Below are 25,413 nucleotides of genomic sequence, written 5' to 3'. Positions count from 1 at the left end.
TAATAATTAACTAATGGCACCACCAATTTCTGCTTTTTGACCATTTGACTGAGCTTGTGTCTAGGGTACCCCATCCTAGGGGCCAGAGATATGCCCAAAACGAAACCTTTTCAATGTATCGGTTTAAAAATTTTTTCATAAACCAAAAATTAATTAATCAATTTCCTTTTAATTTACGTTGTCATTTATGATTTATCCAATAACCCGATGTTAAGGATGACTAAAGTTAACAACTGCACGTGTGGTGCACACCCGCCGATGGGTTTACTCACGGGCTGTAGCCGGTGACTCCAAGTAGAAAATACTTCCTTTTCTTATCCTTTTTGTATTCTAACCATACTAGTTTAATAGGACAATTTTTCATATTCCGGTTTTACCCTTGTCTGGTAGACTTGAACGTCAGCATTAGACTACTTATGGGTCCCAATTTCAAACGGCAATGCGTGATTTCACGTATTTATCACACAACATATTAAAGGTCTTATTTTTTAAAAATTAAAGTTACTCAATAATAAATATTAAATAGGCCCTATTTACAGTTGTTTCCTATTCATAAACTGTAGTACTAATAATTTAAAAATCAAAACATTTTATTTTTGCCATCAAATATTTATGATATGGAATAGTATATAATTTAAATTTAAAATATTAATTGCACAGCAAGACATTGTGGATACAAATTCACAGTCGATTATAATTCTAGTTTTTTTTTTTGAATATTTGAGATATTTTTTTAAAAGTATTTTTTGGGCCATACGGAATTTATAAATGTAATTTTCAGTTTGAAAACATTTGTTAAAAAGAAGGAATGAATTGAATATTTTGAAGCAGCAATGGCCCACAAAAGCGAAATTTTCAAAGAAATTCTTTTGCGGTCTTTGATTACCTGCTCCGTAAGCAGAACAGTAGAAGAAAAGAGACTCAGCAGAGAATAGCTTTTCTCTTTTGCCAATTTTTTCCTTCTGCCACTTTCTTCTCAATTTCAATTACTAGGTATGGTTCTGAGTTAACCCATTCTTATATGTCTTTATCTATTTTCCCTTTTCATAATTTTCTTTTCTTCTGTGCATTATTTGGTAAATTTGGGTCGAAGAGGTACTGTTCATGTATAAGTGATCATTATTATCCTTTTTCTGTAGCTTTTGATTGTTATTTCTCTCTCTTTTTACCTGATCTGGGGTTGATGATTTCACTTGTTTCTTTTGGGGAGCTTGAAGAGGAAGTTGTTAGTGAGAGAGAGCTTTGGTAATAGAGAAGAAGATTGTCATGGTTATAATGTCTTTGATGATGGTGATGATGACGATGGAGAAGAATGTTACTCTTTTGACCAGAGAAAGAGATCAGATAAAGAGCCAAAGTAAAGCACACGACGTAGAAAAGTTGTCCCCTTTGATAGTCATGGTTCCTTGTGTTTGTCAATGAAAGATAGAGACCTTATGCCCTCTTTTTTATTTTTCTTTTCCTTTCCCACACGTTTCTTGTCCCGTGGAAGTGATGTCTCTTATTATTCTCTAATTTCTCTTTTCAATTCTCGGCGTGGGTTTTTATTGGATTAGATTCATTTGCTTCTCCTTCCTCCTCCTCTTCTTCTTCTTCTTATTTAGTGGCTATAATATCCAAAAGGGTACTCCAAAATGCCGATTTTTATGCCTAATAGCCATAGAAGAGAAGGAAGTATAAAACTATATCTGGGTAGTGGTGGGCAAGTGCTAGATCTGGAAACTGCCGTTAAAGATGGCATTTTAGGCGGCAATGGTGGTGGCGGTGGTGTGATTTCTACAGCCGGTATCGAGAAATTGGATCTCAAGATGATGATTGAAGAGCTTGAATCGATGGAAGTGCCGTCTGTGTTCATTTGCCCAATCTCATTGGACCCAATGCAAGACCCAGTCACTCTCTGCACTGGCCAGACCTATGAGAGATCCAATATCCTTAAATGGTTCTCTCTTGGTCGCTATACTTGCCCAACTACAATGCAAGAGCTTTGGGATGATGCGGTCACTCCAAACAGAACCCTACAGCAGTTAATTTACAGCTGGTTCTCGCAAAAGTATTTGGCGATGAAGAAGAGATCGGAGGACGTGCAAGGAAGGGCTATTGAGCTTTTGGAGACTCTTAAGAAGGTTAAGGGTCAAGCTAGAGTTCAAGCTTTAAAAGAGCTTAAGCAGGTTGTCACTGAACATGACACGGCCAGAAAGGCAATGCTAGATAATGGCGGCATTGCCTTGGTTTCTTCCTTTTTAGGTCCTTTTACTACACATGCTGTTGGGTCTGAGGCTATTGGGATTCTTGTGAATTTGGAACTTAATTCCACATCGATGTCAAATTTGATGCAACCTGCCAAGATTTCTTTAATGGTAGATATACTAAATGAGGGTTCCATCGAGACCAAAGTTAACTGTACAAGATTGATTGAAATGTTGATAGAAGGTAAGGATTTGGAGGCTGAAAATATGTCAAGTTTGAGCCTTTTAGTTGGTTTGTTGAGATTAGTGAAAGATAAGAGACACCCAAATGGGGTATTGGCTGGACTTGGTTTGTTGAGAAATCTTTGTTCACACGATTCTGTAAGAAACTCCATTTTAAGTATTGGGGCAGTCCCACAACTTGTGGAGCTGTTGCCTAGTTTGAATAATGAGTGTTTGGATTTAGCACTTTATATACTAGAGGTTCTTTCAACTATTTTAGAAGGACGAGTGGCTTTGAAGGATTGTGCACATACCATTCCGAATGTGGTGAAGTTATTGATGAAAGTATCTGAGAGGTGTACTCAGCTTGCTTTGTCAATTTTGTGGGCAGTTTGTCAGCTTGCACCAGAAGAATGTGCTGCAATTGCTGTGGAGGCTGGTTTGGCGGCCAAGCTGCTGCTTGTAATACAGAGTGGCTGTAATCCTGAACTGAAGCAGAGGGCAGCTGAGCTATTAAAATTATGTAGTCTGAATTACACAGCTACTATCTTCATTTCCAAGTGTAAGCTTACCAGAACGATACAATGAAGAAAAAATATGCCAATTTGTTGATAATTAAATATATACACCATCTCTTTTTTTCCTTGTGTCAAGAGGCAAAGGTTGTAGAATGAAATCAACTGGGGTTTCTAAGGTAACCCCACTTTCTCTTCGTTGTGAATATCAAACAATTATATTGGTTTCACTAGACAGAAAAGCTTCATAATGTGTATGTTTAGGCTAACTGCATATGCTGTAGTTATTATTTATTGATCCACTGTGCATAAATTGGGGCTTTTGCTCATGTTTCACCTTCATTTTCTACATCCTGTGTCAATTCATGCAATGATGAGCTCCCATTTGTAATTTGTACACAAAAAGTTCACGCATGCATAATTAACCATTCAAAATGTCACCTTAGTTTGGAGCTTGCTCTTGTATTATATATTTGATGCTAACTAGTTTTCCAGAACTTTTTAAGGATGAGATGGGCAATGGCTAGTCCAAGGAATCACCCCATCTAAAACTAACCTCTTCGAGATTCAACATCATCAGCTTAATTTTATAACCAAATTGCCTTAAGATATTATTATAAGATCAAGAATGACATTTTTTTTTATCGGAAAAGGAGATTTAACATTAATTAGATTTAAACATTGGCGCTAAGGCTTAATATAATCTTATTTTATAACTAGATTAAGGCATCAGATTGTTTATGAAAGACATTTCAATTCATTAAAAAATAAAAAATAAAATCAAAAAATAAAAAAGAGATAAAATTGGATTCTAGGGCCCTGGAGTCCACTTTTGTTGTTACGAATGCATCAACACTGACAAAATTAGGAACAAAACAAATAAGTAGAGAAAGAAAAAGAAGAGCTTCAGATCTTGTCAACTTCAGAAAAAGAGAGCACCCAATCAATCTTTCCACGCATTATCGAACGCTCTTATTGAACCCGCCAATTTTTTTGTAAGATACTGCAAAAGACTGGCTCTTTTTTTTTTCTTTTACTATTATTTATTTTTCTGAGACAAGGTGGGTAATTCCCATAATTGTTATTTTAATACATTCATATAGGATTACGCAAAAATGACTTCCGTGCTGGCTATGAGCACTTTGATATATTCTTCTTCTCGACTAGGATTGTCACTGTACATTAGTCCATGTATTACTGGCTAAACAAAAAGCAAAAGCAAAATCCCATGAGTATTAAGCTGAGACGCCAACAAGCTAATCCTTCTCAACTAGTTCTATGTATATTATACAAAAGGAATTATTGACATCTTTCCTCTATTAGAGTGCTTGCTCTCTGTTATCTTTCAATACTTCCTACAACAAAACCGTTACAAAATTGTTTGCAGCTCCAAAGAGTGTCTCATGATCGAGGCAGGCAGCCACTTTCTTCCTGAGATTACATTAGTGCCATTGTACACTTTGACATGCCTGCAATTAAAGCAATCCTAACTTGAGCACCATATTTTATAACCAGTAGAAGGATTTAGGAAATAGTTAACTAATTAATACTAAACTTATCGTGTTCACTTAATCCATGCCATTGAATTCAAAATAAGCAATTAAGATCTCATCAATCTAACAAATAACCACACAGTCCCTAATTATAAATTCAATTTTTTAGTAAATCTTGAATGGTTTATTTTAAATTCACTGGTTTTAGTTTATTAAATGTGAGTATGTGACCTGCCCAAGCATATAAGTGAGAGAACAGAATCGTACTATTATACCGCGTGTTGGAATACTTGAGTTGGTCCAGAAGTTGCTGTAAGCCTTGCCATCCCGAGCTCTCCCAACTTTAAATTGTCATGAAAACATCAGCCCTGCACTCCTGCCCATCTTAATGCATAAGTTCCTAACTTTTTAAATCCTCTAGCATACAGGGTCTGATATGCTATTTTACTTTCTTTCTCTATATAAACATCTAACATTAACATCCAGCTTCCTATTGCTTGTGTGTTGTCAATTCAATTTGCAAACCTCAACTTCTAAGATAACACAATAATATGCTAATTAAATCCCAATTATCCAATCATTTTTAGGAAAACAAGATTGTAAGAATCCAATATTGAATATCAGAACCAACCACACAGAACAAGAGTCTTACTAAGAGTGGAGATTAGGTTCAAGGAGCGTATTTAACAGAATATGAGGGTTTTAGATGGGGGATTGGGGTCAAATGAGTGTTGAGGCTTTTCAATGGATTCTTAATGATAAGGCCTCTGCAAATGACCAGATAGTCTTATGCATAATATTCATGCCAAGTAATTTAAGGGCACTCATATGCTTTTTAAGTCATTTTCTTGACAGCTTCAAGATCCAGACCAGAGGCAGACAAGTTGGATTTTTTTTTTTTCTAAAAGAAAAATGTTAAATAGGACTAAACAATGGGTGGCTTAGTATTTGGGTTGAAGGAGGAATAAGATTTAATGAGATGGGGGATTAGGAATTATAAAGATTCTAAAAATATCGTTCAGATAAAGTTGGCTTTTCTTGTTGCATATGGTGTGGAATTGCAGGAGGTGTTGTAGAAGAGTCGACTAAGCAGAAAAAATGAATAGCTAGAGAGTAAGAACAACTCATTTTGTAACCAAATAAGAACCATGTCAATTGCCTGTTTCAGCTTCCTTTTTTTCATTTTTAATGTGAGGAATTCTTTCTTTTGATTTTCTTTTACCTCGGTTTCATAGTTGAAAGGAAGTGATGAGAGACTTTCAACCCCCTATCTCCACACCTACACAACAAATATTCTTTTTTCCACTTTCTCTACTCCTAGAATCAAGGGTTTGGATAGAAAGCATTGTTTTAGAAGTCTGTGGCCAAAGACTCTATTGCTCTGCTGTTACTTGGATGATGTAAAATCATGATATGTCTTTGGACCATCAAAATAACATTTTTGAAACCAAAAAGTGACGAGCATACTCTAATTGCATGACTTTATGTTAATACCACAAAAAAGCACCTTATAGGCAACAGTCGGGTAACGTGCAATCAGACTAAAACACACATTATGTTACTGCATCTATTATGTGAAACCAATAGAACGTATTAAAAGTTAACATATAAAAAAGAGAGAGAGAGAGAGCGAAAAGAGTACCTTAGAAACCCAAATTGGCTCCCCTAAAAGAACCAATGCCTTCACCTTTTGGGAATAAGACCAGACAACTGGTGTGCTCAACAAACTGACATTTTCCTTTATTGTATTGTTCTGGTAAGCTTACATTTGGAAATGAAGATAGTAGCCGTGTAATTAAGACTACACAACTTTAATAGCTCAGCTGACCTCTGCTTCAGCTCAGGATTACAACCACTCTGTATTACGAGAAGCAGCTTCGCAGCCAAACCCGCCTCTACAGCAATTGCAGCACATTCTTCCGGTGCAAGCTGACAAACTGCCCACAAAATTGACAATGCAAGCTGTGTACACCTCTCAGATACTTTCATCAATATCTTCACCACATTCGGGATCGTATTGGGACAATCCTTCAAAGCCACACTTCCTTCTAAAACAGTAGAAAGAACCTCTAGGATATAAAGTGCTAATTCCAAACACTCATTACTCAAACTAGGCAATAGCTCTACTAACTGTGGAATTGCCCCAATACTTACAATTGAGTTTCTAACAAACTCATGCGAACACAGATGGCTTAACAAACCAAGTCCAGCCATTACCCCATTCGGGTGTCTCTTATCTTTCACTAACCTCAACAAACCAACCAAAAGGCTTAAACTTGACACGTTTTCAGCCTCCAAATCCTTACCTTCAATCAACATTTCAATCAATCTAGTACAATTGATTTTGGTCTCAATAGAACCCTCATTTAGCGTATCTACCATTAAAGAAATCTTGGCAGGTTGCAACAAATTTGACCTGGATGTGAAATCCAGATCCAAATTCACAAGAATACCAATTGCCTCAGACCCAACAGCATGAGTAGTAAAAGGACCTAATAAAGAAGTAATCAAGGCCACACCGCCATTTTCTAGAACTGCCTTTTTCGCCGTGGCATGTTCAGCGACAACCTGTCTAAGCTCTTTTAGAGCTTGAACTCTAGCTTGACCCTTAACCTTCTTAAGAGTCTCCAAAAGCTCAATAGCCCTTCCTTGCACGTCCTCCGATCTTTTCTTCATAGCCAAATACTTTTGCGAGAACCAGCTATAAATAAGCTGCTGCAGAGTACTGTTTGGCGTTACCGTATCATCCCAAAGCTCTTGCATTGTAGTAGGGCAAGTATAGTGACCAAGAGAGAACCATTTAAGGATATTGGATCTCTCGTAAGTCTGGCCAGTGCAGAGAGTCACCGGGTCTTGCATTGGGTCCAATGAGATTGGACAAATGAAAACAGACGGCACTTCCATTGACTCGAGCTCTTCAATCATCTTCTTTAGATCCAATTTCTCGGCACCGGCCTTAGAAATCAAACCACCACAAGTGCCACCTAAAATGCCGTCTTTAACGGCGGTTTCCAGATCTAACACTTGCCCACCACTAGCCAAATCTAGCTTCATATTTACTTGTCTTCTATGGCTATGGCTATGGCCACCACACAAGAAGAAGAAGAAGAAGAAGAGATAAATGTAATGAAAAGTATCCAACGAAGATGAAAGAGAAAGATGCAATCTTTTGTATGAAATGAAATTAATGAAACGAAAAGGGTTTTGAGGAGGAGAGTAACCGGCTATAGGCTATAGCCCGTGATTGACACTTCGGCAACCGTGCACCACACGTGCAGTCATTACTTTGGTCATTCTTAATATCTGCTTGCTTATTGGATATGTTACTTTATAACCCACCTTTCTTTAAATCGGATTGGTTGGTGAATCAATTAATGACTCGGTTCACTCCTTTGAATCGTCTGATTGGGTTAATTTGTTTAAACAAATTATCAATTTCTTGTTTTTTTCTTTGTTTTGAAATAAATGTACTTATGATTCTTAAGATTTACTATACAAAATTAGAAACATTTACTGAATTATGACAAATTGTTGATCTTTTTAAAATAATAGTTGATTATTATTTAATAATAAGTATATGGTTCTAAAGTCATACCATCATAAAAGATTTACAACGACATTATTAATAGCTCAACAAATCACTTTAGGTGTAATTTAAAGTATCTATAATTAATTTACAGGTCAATATTTATTTACTCAATTAAATTGGATATTGGATCAACATAAATATTGGATTAAATAAATTATAATTATTTAAAAAATAAAAAAATTAATCGTAAAAGAAGTTTGACAAATTACAAAATATATTAAAAGCAGTATTACAAGATTAGAAATAAAATAAAAAAAACAGGGTCGAGTTTATCCGTTTATATAATATATTCATTTATCTAATGAATCCATAACACAATTTAAATTCGTGAATTTAAAGATAATTAATCTAATCGGTCTATTTTATTTTTAAATTTACTAAGTTGTGTTGAATTAGATTAAATGAGATTGTATTGAATCGAAGCATTAACAACCATTTTATAAGCAAAATTAAATAAAATTATTTTTTTATTATTATATGATTATTTTTAATCTTTTATAAGCAAATTGAAGTAACATGAGGATGCATTGGGTTGGATTAAGATACACCGATGATGGCAGCTAAATAAAATAAAGTGGAAAAGCCCGTCCCAGTAAACAAAATTAAAAAAACAAAATTGCTTCGGTTCACAGTCAAATAGTCAAAAAGCAGAAATTGAGGTTGGCAGTCGAATAATTACAGAATCAATAAACTAAACAGACAACCACAGTCACAGAACCACTTCCACGCTTGCACGAAAAATTATAAATCACCTCTATTAATTAAATAATTAATGAACTAAACAAATATTACACGGCAAGTTTATTTACATCTGAACCTTAAGGCTTAACATAAAGTTCTTGGGTTTAGGGTTTTGGGCCGGTCCAGCCTCAATAACTACATGAAATAAAAACTTATCGTTAATTCAGTTTAAATATCTGCTTAATTACCATTTAATCTCTGAGGATATAATAGTATTATTACAAGAAAATCATAACAATCCAACAGTAAGCAACCAAAAATGACAATGTCCCTTATCTCAAATGGCTAAGGTGAGTCATGGGTTCCAATCCTAAAGACTTCATTTTTACCATTTTAATATAATTAAAATTAATTGTTTTGACCCACAAGTTTCAAGTTGAGTATTTTGATCACGATAATTTTTATTAATTTAGAGTCTGTTTGATAATATTAATTATTTTAGCAGCAGTTAGTTATTATCTGCTCCACTAATATTAATTTTTTAGCTACTAAATGGTACAATTATTCGAAATAGAGGAAACTAACTCGAATACTATTGCTAGACAAGGCCTTCGATGAAAGAAAGAGCTACTTACCTTCTATCGCATAACCTGATATTTTCAATCTAGTAAAAAAAGTTATTTTCTTTCATGTTTTTAACTCTATATTGGGATAACCTCAGTCCCACACCGAACAAAAATAAGAAGAGGAACTAAAATATAATGGTTCAATCCAATCCATTAGCATGAGGTTTTTTGGGAGGTGCCCAAAAACAAATCCGTGAGGACTTGACTCAAAGCGGACAATATCATATTAATCCAGAGTTGGAGCGAGGGTATGCGCGGTCCCAACACTCTAACCCATGTGAAATATTCAAATAAAATCAATTATTAATAAATCATTCATCAAAAAATTAATAATACATTACATTCCAAATGGCATGAAATTCTCAGACTACTGAGGTCATTGCATTAGAATTAATACAAGAAATTTCTTCAATTATTTGATTAAGAGATAATTCCTCGTCAAGTATTGATGTATGAGAAACTCCACTTATTCTCATTACCTTAAGGGGTTGATTTTTCTTATCAGCCCAAAAAGACTCCAGCGCCAACAAACTGGCCATGTTGACTGTGCCATCTCCATCTCCATAAACAACATCTGGTTGCTTATTAAAACCATCTTTCCCATATACAAGAGTTTTCGGCGTCTTTACGCCGCTCCCGATTATACAAGTAATAGGAACTTCAGGCGCATTTAACCCTTCCATTAAGGGTAAAATGCGCGATTTATAAGGATAAACGCCTTCTGAGAATCCAATATCATTAAGAAATTGAGGAACTTCAAAAGCTGAATAATTAGCATTTGGAGTAATAACAAGTTTTTTACTACCAAATATACTTGGATTAGGCAAAAGCCATAAATTACTCTCTGATGTCCTTTGCTCTCCTCTTACAAGCAATGGATCAACAAGGGGCACTCCTAGTGTGTTTCCTGAAGCAAAAGTAAGCATTATTTCCACAGCGCCACCCCATGGCGCAGAAAGAGCAACAAAGTGTTTGATAAATTTTTGTCTCCAAGAAGGTGGGTTTCGGTTGAGAAGTTGAAGGACAAAAAGGCCACCTAAACTATGTGAGAGAAGCATTACAGGCTGTCCTCCATTTTGGGCGCTTGCTTTTTCTATTAAATCTTTTAAATCTTGTAAAAATTTTGAACCTACTCTGGATGGGTGACCTTCTGCAGCTAAGCCATATCGGAAATCGTAAGGAGCTCCAAATAGTGTTTTGCCATTTACATATCCAATTTGTTCGAGTGATTCCACCAGCGGCGCCATGTATGCTGATATATGCCTGAACGAAATGTAATAAAACTCATTTCTAAAGACTTCATTTTTCAAAAATAAAACAATCAGGACAAATAACAACAAGAGCTAGTTAGGCTTACTTGACGATGGGGCGAGGGTCAAGGTAGAGAAGTGACTGAGTGGAGCCAAAATTAGGGACTCTGGTTTCAATTCCAGGTGCATTGTAATAATCATCCAAATCTTTATCATAATTAAGCATCATACGATCTGCAAAGCACTTGGTGAATGGTGCTAATAGGACACTCGGGTCAAACCATAGCCTGAACCACCCCTCCTTTTGTTTCACCACCGGGTAATATCGGTTGCAAAAAAGGCTCGTCGGCTTGTACGCCCGAGTTAGTCTGGCTTCTAGCTGATTTCCTCCACTCCCTGGTACTAGAATCAGAGGGTGGAGATTGCCTGTTGCTTGACACGCGTACAACATCATAACCGTAGACAGTATTCCCAGTTCAAGCACCCGATTCTTCATTTCTTGTTTCAAGCAGAACAGTAATGGCTACTTCTAAATGGGCAATTGGTATCCAAATTTGCCAATCTGAGAATTCTGTGCAGAGAATGTGAAGTGATGGAATTGCCACGTCGTCGTGCAACTTACCCGTAATCGTTGGGCTTCTTATTGGACCACTTGTTATTATGTGATAGGACCAATATAAACAGGCTTTGACCCAAAGCAATAACCAAATTGAGGCAAGGGCGTCCAACTACCCACAATTTATGGGCCTCTTATTAGCCCACTTCTTATTGTGTCGTAGGCCCAACGACAACGTAAATACTACAGGCTTTCGCCCCAAAGCAAGAAGCAAATTTCATGAGCGTTTCAGAAGAAAATAAGAAAATTCATGAGGCTAGGTCTGAGCATAAATCAATCAAAACCAAGAAAATCTAATTGCCAGTTTGGTTTTCAAGACATCTGATTTGATTATTATTTTAATAAAAAAATTTAAAAAATCAAACCTCGTTAAGCCAATTGAAAATTGAATTAAACCGATTTGTTTTAATTCAGTTATATAATTAATTGGTTCGTTTTGATTTATATTTTAAAAAATTGAAATATTTTCAATTTTGACCAACTCCATGCGATTCATGGAACCAACTGTTTGATATACTCTTAAAAAACCTAATCGTTCTTGTTAAAGTATTTATCGGTCAAAATCCGGCCTGGCCTTCCAGTTTTTTATTTTTTATTTTCTTGGAAAACAAAGATAGAAAGGATGGAGTTTAATCCTGAATATCCTAACATACAATCGCTAACTAAAAAACTAATACAGGACAAGTCTTCTTCCCATCCTGAGATAGCTGAAATCTCCTGCAATAATAAAATTATAAAAAACTTGTACTGTGGTTAAGTAAACTTACAGCTGCCGTGGATCTTTCAATTTATATTATTATGATTACACGTCTAAATTCTTTGGATTTAAAAATAATTAAAAAATAGGAAAATCGCTGCATGTAAATCAGGTGCATATTATTATAATGGTTCGTGCAATAAGTATTTGAATTGTTTAGCTTCCATAATAAATAATTAAATATATATTTTGTCTTCTCCAATCAAACTTTGACCAATTTCTAATAATTGTATAAGTCGCCTAATATTTGGCGCTTGCGGAGTTACGCTACCCAAAATCAAATAGTTTTTTCTCTCTCTCCCTTTGGCTCATTCTTTATTAGCCACGTAGGTTCATTTTACTTTTATTTTATTTTATTAATATTAATATTAAATTTATTAATATTAACATGATTTTTTTTATTTTTGAATTACACAATAAGAATAGTCATCCTTATAGTCATTAAATTAGTAAAAAAATTATAATTAAGATATCTTAATTCTAAAATCTTTTATCCAAACACAAGCGAAAGTACTAAAAAGACCAAAACTGATTAGTAAATCAATATTATTATTTGCTCAACACATTAGAAGAAGAATAATGAATAATGATTTATTTGTTCTTATCCTGATTGTTTAATTTATTTCAGTTTGCTTTCCATACTGCTCTCACACGTTTTGCCGTCTGCTGTTGTATTATTTAGGAGTAATCATTGTTTAAGAGAAGTCATTAAATCATTTAAAAAATTGAATTAAACCATACTATTTCAATTTCATTTTACACCTAATTTATTTAATTTAGTTTTAAAATATGTACACAAATGTCTCCTCAAAACAAACGGCGTACAACTAACATTTTTATTGAATTGAATGGATAACGATTGCTAGATTATAGGAGTCTTCCTAATTGTTTACTTTTACCCAGTGGGCGCCTGTGGGTTCTTAAGTCCTTTTATTATTTTTTTATCAGCAATAAATTTCTTTTTCTTTTTCTTTTTTATTATTTATTATTAACTAGAAAAAACTTAATAAAATTAATAAATATTTATACTCGGAGCATCCAACAAGGTAGACTCCAAGTCATTGCTTTCTGTATATGTCTTATCCATGACGTGTAGTTGATATATTTTTTGATGCCTGAAGATTGTTGTGATTCATTTTTTATAACGTATATATAAATAATAAATGTAATGAATTCAATTTTAAAGTACATAAAATATATAAATAAATTTTATAATTTAAATAGTTCGATTTTTTAAAATATTAAGTTGTTAATTGTTGAAAATAAATGAACCGAAATGTCATTGTCTAATTGAATTTGATTTTGGGGATTACTTCTCACTTGAAAAACTTATTAGTCTCGCTTCTACGCTTTTCTTGACCAATTGAGAAATGACACGTGCAAGCAAGTAATTAATGGAAATAGGACCATGGTTCTTGTTGGTAATTCCGGTTTTGAAACTAAAAGGGTTACTGACTAACTAATTTTAGAATCATGCCTACCTCATTATTGTGCATTAATTAACGCAATAACGCTCATGCTGTTTTTTTTTTTTTTTTTTTTTTTTTTTTTTTTGTAGTATTGGGAAAGAGAATTGGAATATCAATCTATTATCAGTTCTTATATACATTTATCACTAGACTATATCTTGATGTGCAATATTTTCATGTTGTTAGAATACTGAGTTAGCCAAAGTCATGACTAGTAAGGTATAATTTGACTGATATGTGTTGAAACGAGAAGTTTAATATTTTTATATCTAAATGAGATTAAAAATTAAGAGTTCATTCACATGAATAGAGTAAATATCCGCTAGAAATTCAATAAAATATTTTATAATTTGATAGTCCATCCAACGCGAGTAGATATAAGGTTTTACGATTTGATAAAAGATATTTCAGTATAAAAAAAAAAAAGTCATGACATTATCGATCAACGTTTATTTTTTAATATATGGTTGATAAGTTGATTAAATTAAATGTTTATGTTGCCATCTTATTAAAAACATACGTATACATATTAAAAGAGGGCACCTAAGTTTGAATATATTCCTTCAACCAACATCTATCAATTTAATGAAAAAATTTAGACTAATTTCAGTTGATTTTAATAAAAATAACATATATTTTAAATAAATGGAAAGGTTCTTTCATCACACCAAACATGCATATGCATAGTAGTTTTAATTTTTAGTCTATGCATGTGGCCTCAACATTTTTATGATAAGATCTTTAATTGTGTAATTTATTAACAATTTCAAAACATGCAAAATTTTACGCGTAGACCTTTAAAAATAACCTACCTCCTTTTCAAAAAGTTTGGTTTGGCATAAAAAAAAAGAAGACCGATAGTAATAACAACAGTGAAATAATTTCTTAAAACAAACTCTAGTGAAATAATTATACAAAAGAATAATAATCAAATAATGATTAGCAAAAAAAATATATAGTAATCCAAAACAGCTGTTAATGTATTGATGAGATTGATTTGAGTTGAAAAAACTATGGTTCCTAAAATAAGAGGTCGGATAATCAATCATTGTGAATAGAAAAAATTATGGTAAAAAAAGTTGATCACTGTAGACTTGCTGGTGGCATGGAAACTAAAATAAACATAAAAGTGACTCAGCAAAAAAAAAAGATAGGATAAGAGCAAATTAAATTCCAAAATTCAAACCGTACGAAATTTCATAAATCACTCAATTTGTTTATTTTTATAAAGTATACTCTCTTTACACGTTGTCATTAATTATCTCATATGATAGCTTACAAGCTTTTCCAATACGGTGTGCTCTTGAAAAGTCCAAACCCAGGCACCATTCATACCTCTCCTTCATATTTGCTTCTTATACATAAGCAAATAATCTTCTAAACATCTTCTAAACCCACACCACCCCTTTTCTCAAATTGTTCGACCTTTCAAGAAACACAAAACTCCCTACTGAATAAGAACTTTGAATTCTTGCTTTTCTTTTTCTTGTTTTGTTTGTCGTCATGAGGGCTAAAGGGCACAACCAGAGCAAATTCATGAAAATCGTTACAATTCCAATAAAAGTATTGGGCAAAGCAAGGGATCTTTACGTTAACAGCATGTCTAGCTGCGCTGCTAGAACCAGTTACAGCCACTGCACATCCTTGCCAAACGGAAACTTGCTTAAGAGTTACAGTATGGGTTCATCTATGTCTAATGACAATGACGATTACAGAGAGCTTATAAGGGCAGCTTCCGTCAGAAGCCTTGGCCACAAGAACGAAATCGATATGGTATTGCAGCAAATGAAGCAGGCATCGACGAAACAACAATTGCCTAAGAGTTGCAGTGTAGGGATGGGATTTATGGGAAGGATTGATGAGGAGAAACCAGGCATGGAAGAAGAAGGCAGTGTTGACGGTTCAAAGAAGGGAACAAAAGCAGATTTGTATCCAAGAAGCAGAAGCTATGCTGTTGGTAAAACAGGTGCTGCTTTTTGATAATTTCTTTGAGATTGGGAAGGAAGTTAATTCTGTTTCCTTTTTTTTTTTTTTTTTTTTTTTTAAATATTCCTGTTGTTTTTGTCAGATCTTTCTGTGAAAAGATAATTTAATCAAACTGCAATGTGGTTTATATTAGTTTTTATTTAGTTTCTTGTAAAATGAAGTTAATCCTACTTCCAATTGAAAGTAATAATGATTATCCACTGCTTATTTTTAGCATATCAACTGGATATAAAGATTCAGTTTTCTATGAGAACTCTGACAAAACGTTTTTAAAAGGATTTGTTTTTTTTTTAAGCCGACGGTATTCAGATCCTGTTATCAAAACCTGCTTAATCCGATATCCAGATCTCGTAGTTTTCATTAGACCTTTTCTTTTCTTTTAACTTTTGGCTTTTAACTTGTCAACCTCTTGTCATCAGCATTCAATTTGATTTTTCATTATATAGCCAAACTTGAAAATGTCTTTAATTTGTGCTGGTAAGTGACGGCTTTATCTCTTGACTTTCTGTTACAAAAATTTAGAAGTAGATTAAAGTCAAAGCAAGTAACTAAAAACATTCCTAATTTGGTAAAATTACGCAGGGCAAGGATGATGTTCGAATAAGGCTCTTCTGATAATCCTGGCATTAATGCTAAAATTTAAAATCACCTAAAAAATAGATACTTAATTTGATAAATTCCTTGTCATCAAAATATATAATTTGCACATTAAAATATGATCTAATAGTAAATATATGTATAATATGGTAATAGATTATTGTCAGGTTCAAATCTCTCTCGCTCAATACTAAAAATAAAATTATTCTTTTTAAAAAATTAAAATACTGTTGGGACCGCGTGTACCATCCAACCCCGAATTAGTATGATATTATCCACTTTGGGCCAAGCCCTCACGGATTTGTTTTTGGGCACCTCCCAAAAGGCCTCATACTAATGGGTTGGGTTTGAACCATTATATTTTGGTTCCATTTCTCCTCTTTATCCGATGTGGGACTTGAGAGGATATCCCAACAAATACAAATGTTATAAAATTATTTTTTTTTCTTTTAATTCAGGTATTCTCGCCAATTTATACATCTATAAGATTATTTTCATTATTTAGCTTCATTTAAATAAGCATATTTCGTATTTAGTGAGTATATATATATATATATATATATATATATATATCCAAAACAAAACATCCACTGGAATGACAATCCTTTTAAATGAATTCGTGAATCGAAAGAATAAGAAAATAAACAAGAGTCTTCCAGTTTATTTTAATCATGCAGTGGCCGGCGGCTATTATAAAGTATTCTTCTGATTTGATTCGGTAAATAAAATTTGAAGGAGTCGTGGCAGTCAAATTAGTGTCACTTTTTCCTCTTGTAATTAGTCGACTTAAATGTAATCAATTGTTTTCTTTAGTGTTATAATTATTTGAAGGACGAAGTGCGGACACAAAATTTTAAATGGCCGAATTTCTCCTTTAAACTCTTTTTAAATTGTCATTCGTGCTTTTTAATTTTACGAGAAACCGTTTGTATATTTTAAGTTACATTTTCTGTAGCTTTTGTACTCCTTGACATGTTATAAAAGAGCTGTGTGAACTCAAACACATATGAGAGCGTGAACCCCTTAAACTTTGTCCAGCGTGGAGAAAACGATATCATTTTACATTTTAAAATCATTCCAACTTTATCTCTCATCTTCTCTCTCAGTTGCTCTCTCTATTTTTCCCCTTCTCATTCTCTCAACATATCTATTTCTTCTTCATCTTATCTGTTTCTCTATAATCAAAATCAAACCAACATTTTCTAATAATTTTATAGTTAATGAAATCGAAACTACAAATGCAGGTTTGTATGATTTTTTTTTTTCAATTTCTATTTTTACCTATATCTTACTTTGGGTATTTGTAGTCTCTAGATTGTGTTGTTGGTATTATAGGAGATTTTTTATCTTAGATTTAGCATCGATTTCGTCAAAGAAAACTCTTTTTAATTTAAAGTTTTAAATCTGTTTGTGTCTTTGAATCTGATTTATTTTATTTTTATGTTCTTATGTTTCTTTTTTTTTTTTTTTAAATTCCATACAATAGAGTTAAAACATAATTGTATTTTGTGAGAGAAAGGGATTTCAATAAGATGGAGGCGCTGAGATTTTTTGATTTTCCTCTCAATTGCAAATTTCAGTCTCTTGCATGCAAAGAGGTGTTAATATTTTTCATTTTTCTCTTTTTTTCTTTCCTGTTATTTCTTAAACATGTGGAAATCAACTGCTTATGACACATCAATGCGAGTGTATTTCACGTAAAAACTTCAATTTGTTCAGGAGTATAGAATCTAAAAAAGACGCAATTTAAGGAATACAAGTAGTCACCTGCAAAGTTAAAAAACACAAATGACAATTTAAAAAAAAATTTAGAGAGAAAATTATGCATTCGATCAGTTTTAAATATTCATCCTTAATGTTTCCACATTACTTTGAAGGATTAAAATTGAATTTGAATCATATAAGGAATGAAAGAGAAAAAAATAATTAATTTGCTACCTTATGTATGAAATAGATCAGTATATTTTTAAATTTCGTACCATATATTTTCAGATTTAAAGTAAAATTGAATTGCCAATCAAATGTACTATAATTATCAATTAAAAGCAGAGAGTGAATATGTGCATTCGAATCCTATTTATCAAAAGAGTCCCATCGTGCAATAATAACAATAATAAGATAAAAGTGTTTAAAATTACAATTTCTCCTACCATGATTTATTTTTTCAACAATTGCAAAATTGAAAATTTCAACAGACAGGCAGACAAGTCAAATAAATATCAATAGTGCATTTTTGTCCGTTGGGGCCCATAGTTTTGAAACTAGCGGTGTGCTGGCTTAGCTAGTTTTTTTGTTTTTTTTGAAAATGGCTTAGCTAGTTAGATAAACTTATCGGGAGCAATTTCGAATATGGCAAATTTTCTCGCGATTGAGTCAGAGAAAATGAAGGAGGGAAAGAGAAAGCTTGGGAAGATTAAGTGCTGCTATCTCTTTCGTAAATTAGGTAACATTAATTATTTTATTCTAATTTTTCTTTTATTTAGGTATTTTCTCCGTTTCTTAATAGAAATTCATTTTGCCCAAGCACAATAATTAAGAAAATTATTAAAAGCCATTAATAGGGTTAAGACTTTACTGAAATGCCATTCTAGTAATGATAAACTCAATTTATTACTCAATTGAATTAAAATGATATATTTGAAAATAAAAGCATAACATTACTTCAATTTCATATGGCCGTTTAAATTGATTTTTTTTTTTTTTGGCAAAATGGACGTTTATTAAGGAATGAAGGGAGTATTTTCACCAAATTTTCTCTCTTAATTATAAATAATTAATTGAAAAATGATTAAAATTATAAATTTATCCTAATTTGTTATATATATATTTTAAAAAAATATTAAATTCATAATTTTACTATTTATAAAATCATTTTCCGTCTTTATTTTCTTCTTCAACAACCAAATATCAAGAGAATTTTTTTTTTTTAATTTTCCTCTCAGATTTTCTTTTCTCCTTAAGATGTGTCTAAAAACACTCTTAATTTTTTTGAAAAATAAAAAAGTGTGAAAATTAATGAGACGGAGTTAGTATATATTAAGGGCCTTGTAGCCCACTAAAGCAAGATGGGCTGCTCAATTGTTCAGAACACTCCATGGTCCTTCAACCCAATAAACTGGAAACGATCCATTACTAAAACACCCTCATAATCCAATAAAAATCACAAAACATGCCCTTTTGCTTCTCACAGTAAATCACAAGCGCGTTATCGTCCCGCCACGTAGTTTCCGAATCGATCACATCCAGAAACTACTACATTTATCGCTGGCAAAAATTTCAAAATCTCGGTGCTAGTTATCGGAGGACGATTGAATTGCCGAATGAGGTTGGAGAAAGGGGCGCACTTGTCAGACATTGATGACGAAGACGAGCTCGATGAAGAACCAGGAGAGGTGATCGAGTCAGCTCCACCTCTCAAGGTCGGTGAAGAGAGGGAGATTAGTAACTCTGGTATCAAAAAGAAGCTCCTCAAGCGCGGTCTAGGCTGGGAAACCCCCGAGTTCAATGATGAGGTTACCGGTACCTATATATGTGTATATATACATTTCTTATTTTGCTATATTTACTTCAATTTATTGGATGAACCATGTCTATTTACTAAAGTGATCCTCTGATTGAATGCAGTTCATTACGTGGGTACTTTGCTTGATGGGACCAAGTTCGATTCTACTCGAGACAGAGGTGAACCTATGACTCTTAAACTTGGTCAAGGTGGGTTATTCCAATATATTTGTGTATTATCCCTATGCTTTATCTGCGTTGGTTTTCTTCAGTGATTTTACTGTTTGTGGGTTGATAGGTGATGTGATTGCTGGATTGGATCATGGGATAATTAGTATGAAAAAGGGGGAATGTGCATTGTTCACTGTGCCTGCTGAATTGGGTTATGGAGTTTCGGGAAGTGATAATGTGCCGCCGAATTCTGTGGTTCTTTTTGAGGTTGAACTCATTTCTTGGATCACCGTTGTGGATGTGAGCAAAGATGGTGGAATTATCAAGAAAATTATGAAGAGGGGGACCAGGATTGAGCGTCCTGGTGACATGGATGAAGTTCATGGTACGTCAACTGCTCATTTTCTTGTGTTTTGGTTTCCTTCCTCCTAATCATTTTAAAGGTTGAATGAAATAATGTGGTGGCCTTTGGTTAGTGCAGTCAAGTATGAAGTGACACTTGCTGATGGCACTGTTGTTGGACAAACGCCTGAAGAAGGAATTGAATTTCATTTAAAAGATGGTAATATTGATCAATGGGACTCTTATGACACTCAACTGATTACATGAGCTATCAGATATGTCTTGATTATTGAATTGGACTAGTGAAAATTTTTTCCCTTTTCAGGTCATCTATGTCCAGCATTGCCCAAAGCTCTCATAACCATGCGAAGAGGAGAGAAGGTTAAATTAATTGTCCAACCTCAATGTATGTTTCTCACCATTACTAGTTAATATCTGTACATTGCTTTATAGATTTTTTGTCTTGAAAATGAATAGAAATAAATTCCTAAGGAATCCATTTACCAATTTCAACGATCAATTTCAAGTTATCTTTTATTGATTTGCTTTGCGTTGGGGAACTCCTGTATATATATATATATATATATATATATATAGAAGTGTCATTGTCAGTTATGTTCAACATAAATTAGGGTAACGGTAAACGGATAGTGAATTGTACATATGACTCTTCATGCTGGTGGATGATTGGAGTGAGCTTTGTAGACTAATTTCCTGGTGATGTCATCTTAGTACCTTCCATGTTTTTTTAATCTCTGCTTTTTAATTATGAGGTACATATTCAATTAGTACTTTCCTGTTGTCTTACTCGAGTTGCTAGTGAAAACCACTGCTTCTGAAATCTAAATATGGTCTCTCTGTGTCTGTGTTGTTTGTTTTCTCGAAGCAAGTGCTAGGGTCTAAATTTTGCGACTAGATCTTGAGAACTTTATACAAAAACTATAAACATCATTTTTGAGTCAATGGAGTGCAGTACTGATGCTGCAGGAAGATAGATAAATAAGTTAGTGTCATATTGCCTTTTTTCTAATTTTAGCCCTTTCATCTACATGATGGCCATGAGTTCTCATTTTTTTTTTTTTTTTTTTTTTTTTCGTTTTTTTATTTTGATTTATGTAAACTATAAAATTGCAGATGGTTTTGGAGAGGAGGGAATGGATGCTAATGGTGGCATCCATTCAGTCCCACAAAACTCAATACTGAACATGGATCTGGAGTTGGTGTCCTTCAAGCCTGTTGTTGATGTTACTGGTGATGCCAAGGTGCTCAAGAAGATCTTGAAGGAAGGGGAGGGCACCCTTGTTGCAAATGAAGGTGCCATTGTAACAAGTGAGTAGTTTGATATATGCATGATAATTTCCATCAACATCATGAGTACCAGTTGTGTAAGGATGCATAAATGGATATGAAATGATATTCACTGAAATTTTGCCTAATTAGGAATACTCGAGTAATTGACACATCATTGGTTAAAGATACTTATCCTTGGTGGGACAGGTGGATTGTGTGCCCCTTAAGTTTACTTGAAGCTCAGAGAGCTAGCATGATCCTTGTTAGCAAAATAATCTGCATGTGCACAGTTAGGTTCTTGTTAAGCTTGAAGATGTATCAGTATAAGATGCTTGTTCCCATCATGGGTTGGCTTCATGTCCAGACCTTCCTATTCAGGATGCATTAATTAAATCAACACTAACGCCAGCTGTAATGATTTGATTCCCTTCATATAACTAGAAGAAACTCTTTTAGATGATCAAGTGCCAACTTTGATCATCTAATGACATGGATTCGGTGTTTGGGGATCTCGCGAAAAGCAATGCTTTAGAAAATGTAGAGAATTGGTAGTTATAATATTAGTGTTTGGGCTGAGCAATATTTGTTTTTTGGACTCTGGATTTCTAGACTATTATCTTTTTGAATTCTTAAAACTTCTGTCACTCCATCCCCGCAGGGGCAGAGAATCCGTCGCTGTCTCAGCTATATCTATAAATAAATGATGTAAATTTGTTGTAAAATTCTTCATGCAGTTAGGTATACAGCTAGGCTACAAGAAGGAACTGTATTTGAAAAGAAAGGACTTGATGGGGAACATCCTTTGCAATTTGTTACGGATGAAGGTTAGTTTGTGGTTTTTTTTATGGTACGTGAACTGTGGTTTTCACTCGTTAGGTAAAACTTGACATTATACTATTATATTTTGCTGTATGTAGAACAAGTGATTGCTGGTTTAGATCGTGCAGCTGCAACAATGAAGAAAGGGGAGCAGGCAGTGTTGACAATACATCCGGAATATGGTTTTGGAAGCATCGAAGTAAAACGAGATCTTGCTATTGTACCCCCATCTTCGGTGTTAGTCTATGAAGTTGAAATGTTAGATTTTCTAAAGGTAGCTACAGTAACAAACACATGGTAAAACTAAAATTGCGATTTGGATTATATTTGTAAGCCAAGAAAAAAAAAAAGGGGCAGTTCCATAGGTAATTTTACTCTAATTCCAAATGGTGCTAACCTGGTGATTTCTATTTTCTGAGAAGTAGGAAAAAGCACCATGGGAAATGAATAATCAGGAGAAAATTGAAGCTGCTTGTATAAAGAAAGAAGAAGGCAATCTTTTATTTAAAAGTGGGAAGTACCAAAAAGCAGGAAAGAAGTATGATAAGGTAGCTCTGATCATATTCTCATCATTATCGTTGTGACATAAACTTGACTGGGGTAGTACCTGGAGATTTCGATTTTTTCTTAACTGTTTCTCATATGCTATTAGGCTGTGGACTATGTTGTTGAAGAGGAATCCTTTGGAGACAATGAGCAAAAGCTAGTTAAGTCGTTAATTGTGTCGTGCTGGCTGAATGGGGCTGCATGTAGCCTCAAACTTGATGATTTACAGGGAGCAATCAAGTTATGTTCAAAGGTGTAGTGCTGAAAGACACGCGCTAAATATCTGAACCTTTTTTTTTTTTAACAAGTGTAACGGTACTTTAATTAATAATTGCTCTACCATGAGCATTTCATGTGCAATTCTGTAGCCTGACAAGTATGCTTCGAGGCAACATGTCATCTTATGTTCTAAATGTTGATCTCCTGTAGGTGCTGGATATTGAGTACAACAATGTAAAAGCTTTGTATAGGCGAGCACAAGCATATATACGAATTTTGGATTTGTTCTCAGCTGAAGTAGACATCAAGAAAGCTCTTGAGGTTGATCCTCAGAGCAGGTAATATAGAATGGACATCCTTTTATTAGGAATTCCTAAAACAATTTTCAATTAGCTTCATTCACTAGCATGGTTCTTTTCAGGGAGGTCAAATCACTTCAGAAGATGCTGAAACAACTTCAAGCTGAAAGCAATAAGAGAGATGCAAAGCTTTACTCTAACATGTTTGCACATATGACAAAGGAAACATCTGTGGCCACCAAGGTAAGTGACGTTCAGCTTCTGCGATCTGCTTCTAAACCATTCACTGTTGGAACAATGGAAAACCCTGTTCTTGCTTCTTGGAAATACTTTTTGTTTTCAGTAATGCTTATTTTCATCAATGTTCATTGCAACTGAATCTCTTGATATTCTGACTCCTACAGAAACTGAAAGTTGAGAAAGAAGAGGACAAAAAGAAAGAAGAGGTCATGGCAATGGAAATGGAAAATTTTACTGATGCTGCAGGTTCTGCTGGTAATAGGACGATTATTGATTCCTGTTAGAATTAATTGTAATATGTAATTGTAACCCTCACAGCCAAAATGATAAACAGACTGAAAAACAAAATAGTAATGTTATAGCATAACTCCTTGTTCACCTTTCGCACGCAGTATTAACATTATAGTGTATGTACACTAAATTTTGACTCTATACTTGGAAATCTGCAAGGAACTAATCTTTTCTTATTCTAGCTCCCTTGCATTTTTCCGTTTCCCTTGTATTACTGCATTTCTCTTTAGTTTATCTTCATACGAAAGCAAAAAGTTAAGGCAACCCATTCCATGTTTATATACTTTTTTGGTAAATTTGCTATGTATTTTTTTTTATCCTTTCAGATAATTAGGTTTGAAGGCTGAATATATAATACAACCTTTAAATTTTGAAAAAAAAAAAAAAAAATCTTATGATACTCTAAATTACAAAATTGATTTTATGGCGCTCTAAATTTTATTTTTTCTATTAATTTATACCTTCTTATGTTATTCTGGCCACAATAATTTTAAAGTATTTGATTTTTATATGTAAAATATTAATTTTATATGTGGTTAATATAATTTTTTTAAAATAATAAATTTTATATTTTTTAATCATTTAATAAATATATAACGATTTAATTTTATAAATTAAAGTGTTAAATTTTTAAATTGAAGTACTGGATGGTTAAAAGTAAAAATTAAAAGTTTTACGGTTAAATTTACGTACTCGGCCATTGTTTTCCTTTATTGGATATTTTACATGTGATTTATTATGGGCACGCTTTTTTATTCATTTTGGTGAGGACGAGGGCAAAGGCAGCTACAGACGGTCTACTTATGTCGAGCAACCAATGTAGGGTCCAGCAGGCCATAATGACCCTTCGTCTAATAAATAAAATTCTTTTTGTCGTTGTATTCATTAATTTTTTCTTTGCGCTTAGTCAATAAATTTAGCAACATTATGTTGTTTTTTATCAAAATGTCCCAGTTGAATAAATAAAATATCACAAGAAGATAATAAAATAAGCTCACGCCTCTACTCTTAACCGTACATTTTTTTCCCCAAGGTCCCGTTTCCTAATCGTCATAATCCCACCAAACCACCCCCTTCGTCAAAACTTGTCTTTCTTCCAGAATAATAGCAGAATGTCTAATAAATAAATAACGAATCTAATTGGTCGAGGAGAGAATTATTACTAATGAGTGGTGAGAAATGGCAAGAGTAGGAGTTCTGTGTGATCTCTGCATTCTTTTCCTTGTGGTATTGTTACAGTGTTGGTCACAAGTTGCAGTCTCTCACTCAAAAGTTGAGTTTCTGCCTGGGTTTAACGGTCCACTTCCTTTTGAACTTGAAACTGGGCGAGTCTTTGATCTCAATTAGAAAATGTTAAGCGGAACAAATTATATGATCAAAGTTACTTACTGGGTTGTTTTGTTTTGTTAATGGTTTTATCAGATATATCGGTGTTGGCGAATCAGAGGATGTGCAGCTTTTCTACTACTTCGTTAGATCACAAGGGAATGCAGAAAAAGACCCTCTTTTGCTTTGGCTAACAGGTGGCCCTGGCTGCTCTGCCTTGTCTGGTTTCATTTATGAAATCGGTAAGACACTCTGTTTGAATCTGTTTAGCGGTCAATTTAGTTGGTCACTTTCTTTCTTTCTCTTGTTTTTTCCACAATTTTTTTGCGAAAAAATGGAAAGAAAACGTTCTTCCATTTCCGACACTACGCAGTACTGAGTT

At 33.7% G+C, this 25,413-nt stretch overlaps 5 protein-coding genes across 13 annotated transcripts; 3 read left to right on the top strand and 2 right to left on the bottom strand.

Annotated features, from left to right (window-relative positions):
* The first annotated feature begins 845 nt into the window (after positions 1-845).
* On the top strand, positions 846-3,174 carry LOC105630820 (U-box domain-containing protein 30). 2 transcript variants are annotated; one of them, XM_020678116.3, is made up of 2 exons: positions 846-993; positions 1,218-3,174. In XM_020678116.3, exon 2 carries the CDS (start codon positions 1,635-1,637, stop codon positions 2,994-2,996), a length of 1,362 nt encoding a protein of 453 aa, XP_020533775.1. In that variant the 5' UTR covers positions 846-993; positions 1,218-1,634; the 3' UTR covers positions 2,997-3,174. The 2 variants fall into 2 exon arrangements, with proteins under 2 accessions (XP_020533775.1, XP_037493478.1); XM_037637550.2 differs by having other exon boundaries at positions 857-993; positions 1,140-3,174.
* An 854-nt stretch (positions 3,175-4,028) lies between these two features.
* On the bottom strand, positions 4,029-7,623 carry LOC105630822 (U-box domain-containing protein 30). Of its 5 annotated transcripts, none has more exons than XM_020678118.3 (3): positions 6,059-7,623; positions 4,684-4,784; positions 4,029-4,392 (listed from the first exon to the last, which is right to left on the bottom strand). In XM_020678118.3, the coding sequence occupies exon 1, from the start codon at positions 7,468-7,470 to the stop codon at positions 6,157-6,159; it is 1,314 nt and encodes a 437-aa protein (XP_020533777.1). In that variant the 5' UTR covers positions 7,471-7,623; the 3' UTR covers positions 4,029-4,392; positions 4,684-4,784; positions 6,059-6,156. The 5 variants fall into 5 exon arrangements, with proteins under 5 accessions (XP_020533777.1, XP_020533778.1, XP_020533779.1 ...); XM_020678119.3 differs by having other exon boundaries at positions 4,692-4,784; XM_020678120.3 differs by having other exon boundaries at positions 4,684-4,792; positions 6,059-7,622.
* Positions 7,624-9,603: 1,980 nt separating this feature from the next.
* On the bottom strand, positions 9,604-11,152 carry LOC105630823 (alpha/beta-Hydrolases superfamily protein). Its single transcript, XM_012212798.3, has 2 exons — positions 10,670-11,152; positions 9,604-10,575 (listed from the first exon to the last, which is right to left on the bottom strand). The coding sequence occupies exons 1-2, from the start codon at positions 11,056-11,058 to the stop codon at positions 9,675-9,677; spliced, it is 1,290 nt and encodes a 429-aa protein (XP_012068188.1). The 5' UTR covers positions 11,059-11,152; the 3' UTR covers positions 9,604-9,674.
* Positions 11,153-14,664: 3,512 nt separating this feature from the next.
* LOC105630824 (uncharacterized) lies at positions 14,665-15,606 on the top strand. The gene has a single exon (XM_012212799.4). The coding sequence runs from the start codon at positions 14,908-14,910 to the stop codon at positions 15,382-15,384; it is 477 nt and encodes a 158-aa protein (XP_012068189.1). The 5' UTR covers positions 14,665-14,907; the 3' UTR covers positions 15,385-15,606.
* A 3,586-nt stretch (positions 15,607-19,192) lies between these two features.
* Positions 19,193-23,886, top strand: LOC105630825 (70 kDa peptidyl-prolyl isomerase). Of its 4 annotated transcripts, none has more exons than XM_012212800.4 (13): positions 19,193-19,506; positions 19,612-19,698; positions 19,787-20,044; positions 20,141-20,221; positions 20,327-20,407; positions 21,136-21,330; positions 22,026-22,115; positions 22,209-22,384; positions 22,536-22,658; positions 22,763-22,909; positions 23,086-23,213; positions 23,297-23,417; positions 23,579-23,886. In XM_012212800.4, exons 1-13 carry the CDS (start codon positions 19,308-19,310, stop codon positions 23,696-23,698), a joined length of 1,806 nt encoding a protein of 601 aa, XP_012068190.1. In that variant the 5' UTR covers positions 19,193-19,307; the 3' UTR covers positions 23,699-23,886. The 4 variants fall into 4 exon arrangements, with proteins under 4 accessions (XP_012068190.1, XP_012068192.1, XP_012068191.1 ...); XM_012212802.4 differs by having other exon boundaries at positions 19,359-19,499; XM_012212801.4 differs by having other exon boundaries at positions 19,394-19,520.
* The last annotated feature ends 1,527 nt before the right edge of the window (positions 23,887-25,413 follow it).

The sequence above is a fragment of the Jatropha curcas genome, chromosome 9 (genome assembly GCF_041381405.1).
Source record: "Jatropha curcas cultivar XTBG-Jc1 chromosome 9, XTBG_Jcur_1.0, whole genome shotgun sequence".
NCBI classification, from domain to species: Eukaryota; Viridiplantae; Streptophyta; class Magnoliopsida; order Malpighiales; family Euphorbiaceae; genus Jatropha; species Jatropha curcas.
Note: the sequence above shows the minus strand (reverse complement) of the source record. Positions and strands in the feature narration are given on the sequence as shown.

What these genes read in the sequence shown, in the direction of transcription:
- LOC105630825 (XM_012212800.4), top strand. Translation starts at nt 19,308, where the DNA reads ATGAGGTTGGAGAAAGGGGCGCACTTGTCAGACATTGATGACGAAGAC. An exon ending in TGAAGGTGCCATTGTAACAA is followed by an intron (nt 21,331 to 22,025) that starts GTGAGTAGTTTG and finishes TTCTTCATGCAG; the next exon opens with TTAGGTATACAGCTAGGCTA. An exon ending in GAGGTTGATCCTCAGAGCAG is followed by an intron (nt 23,214 to 23,296) that starts GTAATATAGAAT and finishes GGTTCTTTTCAG; the next exon opens with GGAGGTCAAATCACTTCAGA.
- LOC105630820 (XM_020678116.3), top strand. Translation starts at nt 1,635, where the DNA reads ATGCCGATTTTTATGCCTAATAGCCATAGAAGAGAAGGAAGTATAAAA.
- LOC105630824 (XM_012212799.4), top strand. Translation starts at nt 14,908, where the DNA reads ATGAGGGCTAAAGGGCACAACCAGAGCAAATTCATGAAAATCGTTACA.
- LOC105630822 (XM_020678118.3), bottom strand. Translation starts at nt 7,470, where the DNA reads ATGAAGCTAGATTTGGCTAGTGGTGGGCAAGTGTTAGATCTGGAAACC.
- LOC105630823 (XM_012212798.3), bottom strand. Translation starts at nt 11,058, where the DNA reads ATGAAGAATCGGGTGCTTGAACTGGGAATACTGTCTACGGTTATGATG. An exon ending in GACCCTCGCCCCATCGTCAA is followed by an intron (nt 10,576 to 10,669) that starts GTAAGCCTAACT and finishes CATTTCGTTCAG; the next exon opens with GCATATATCAGCATACATGG.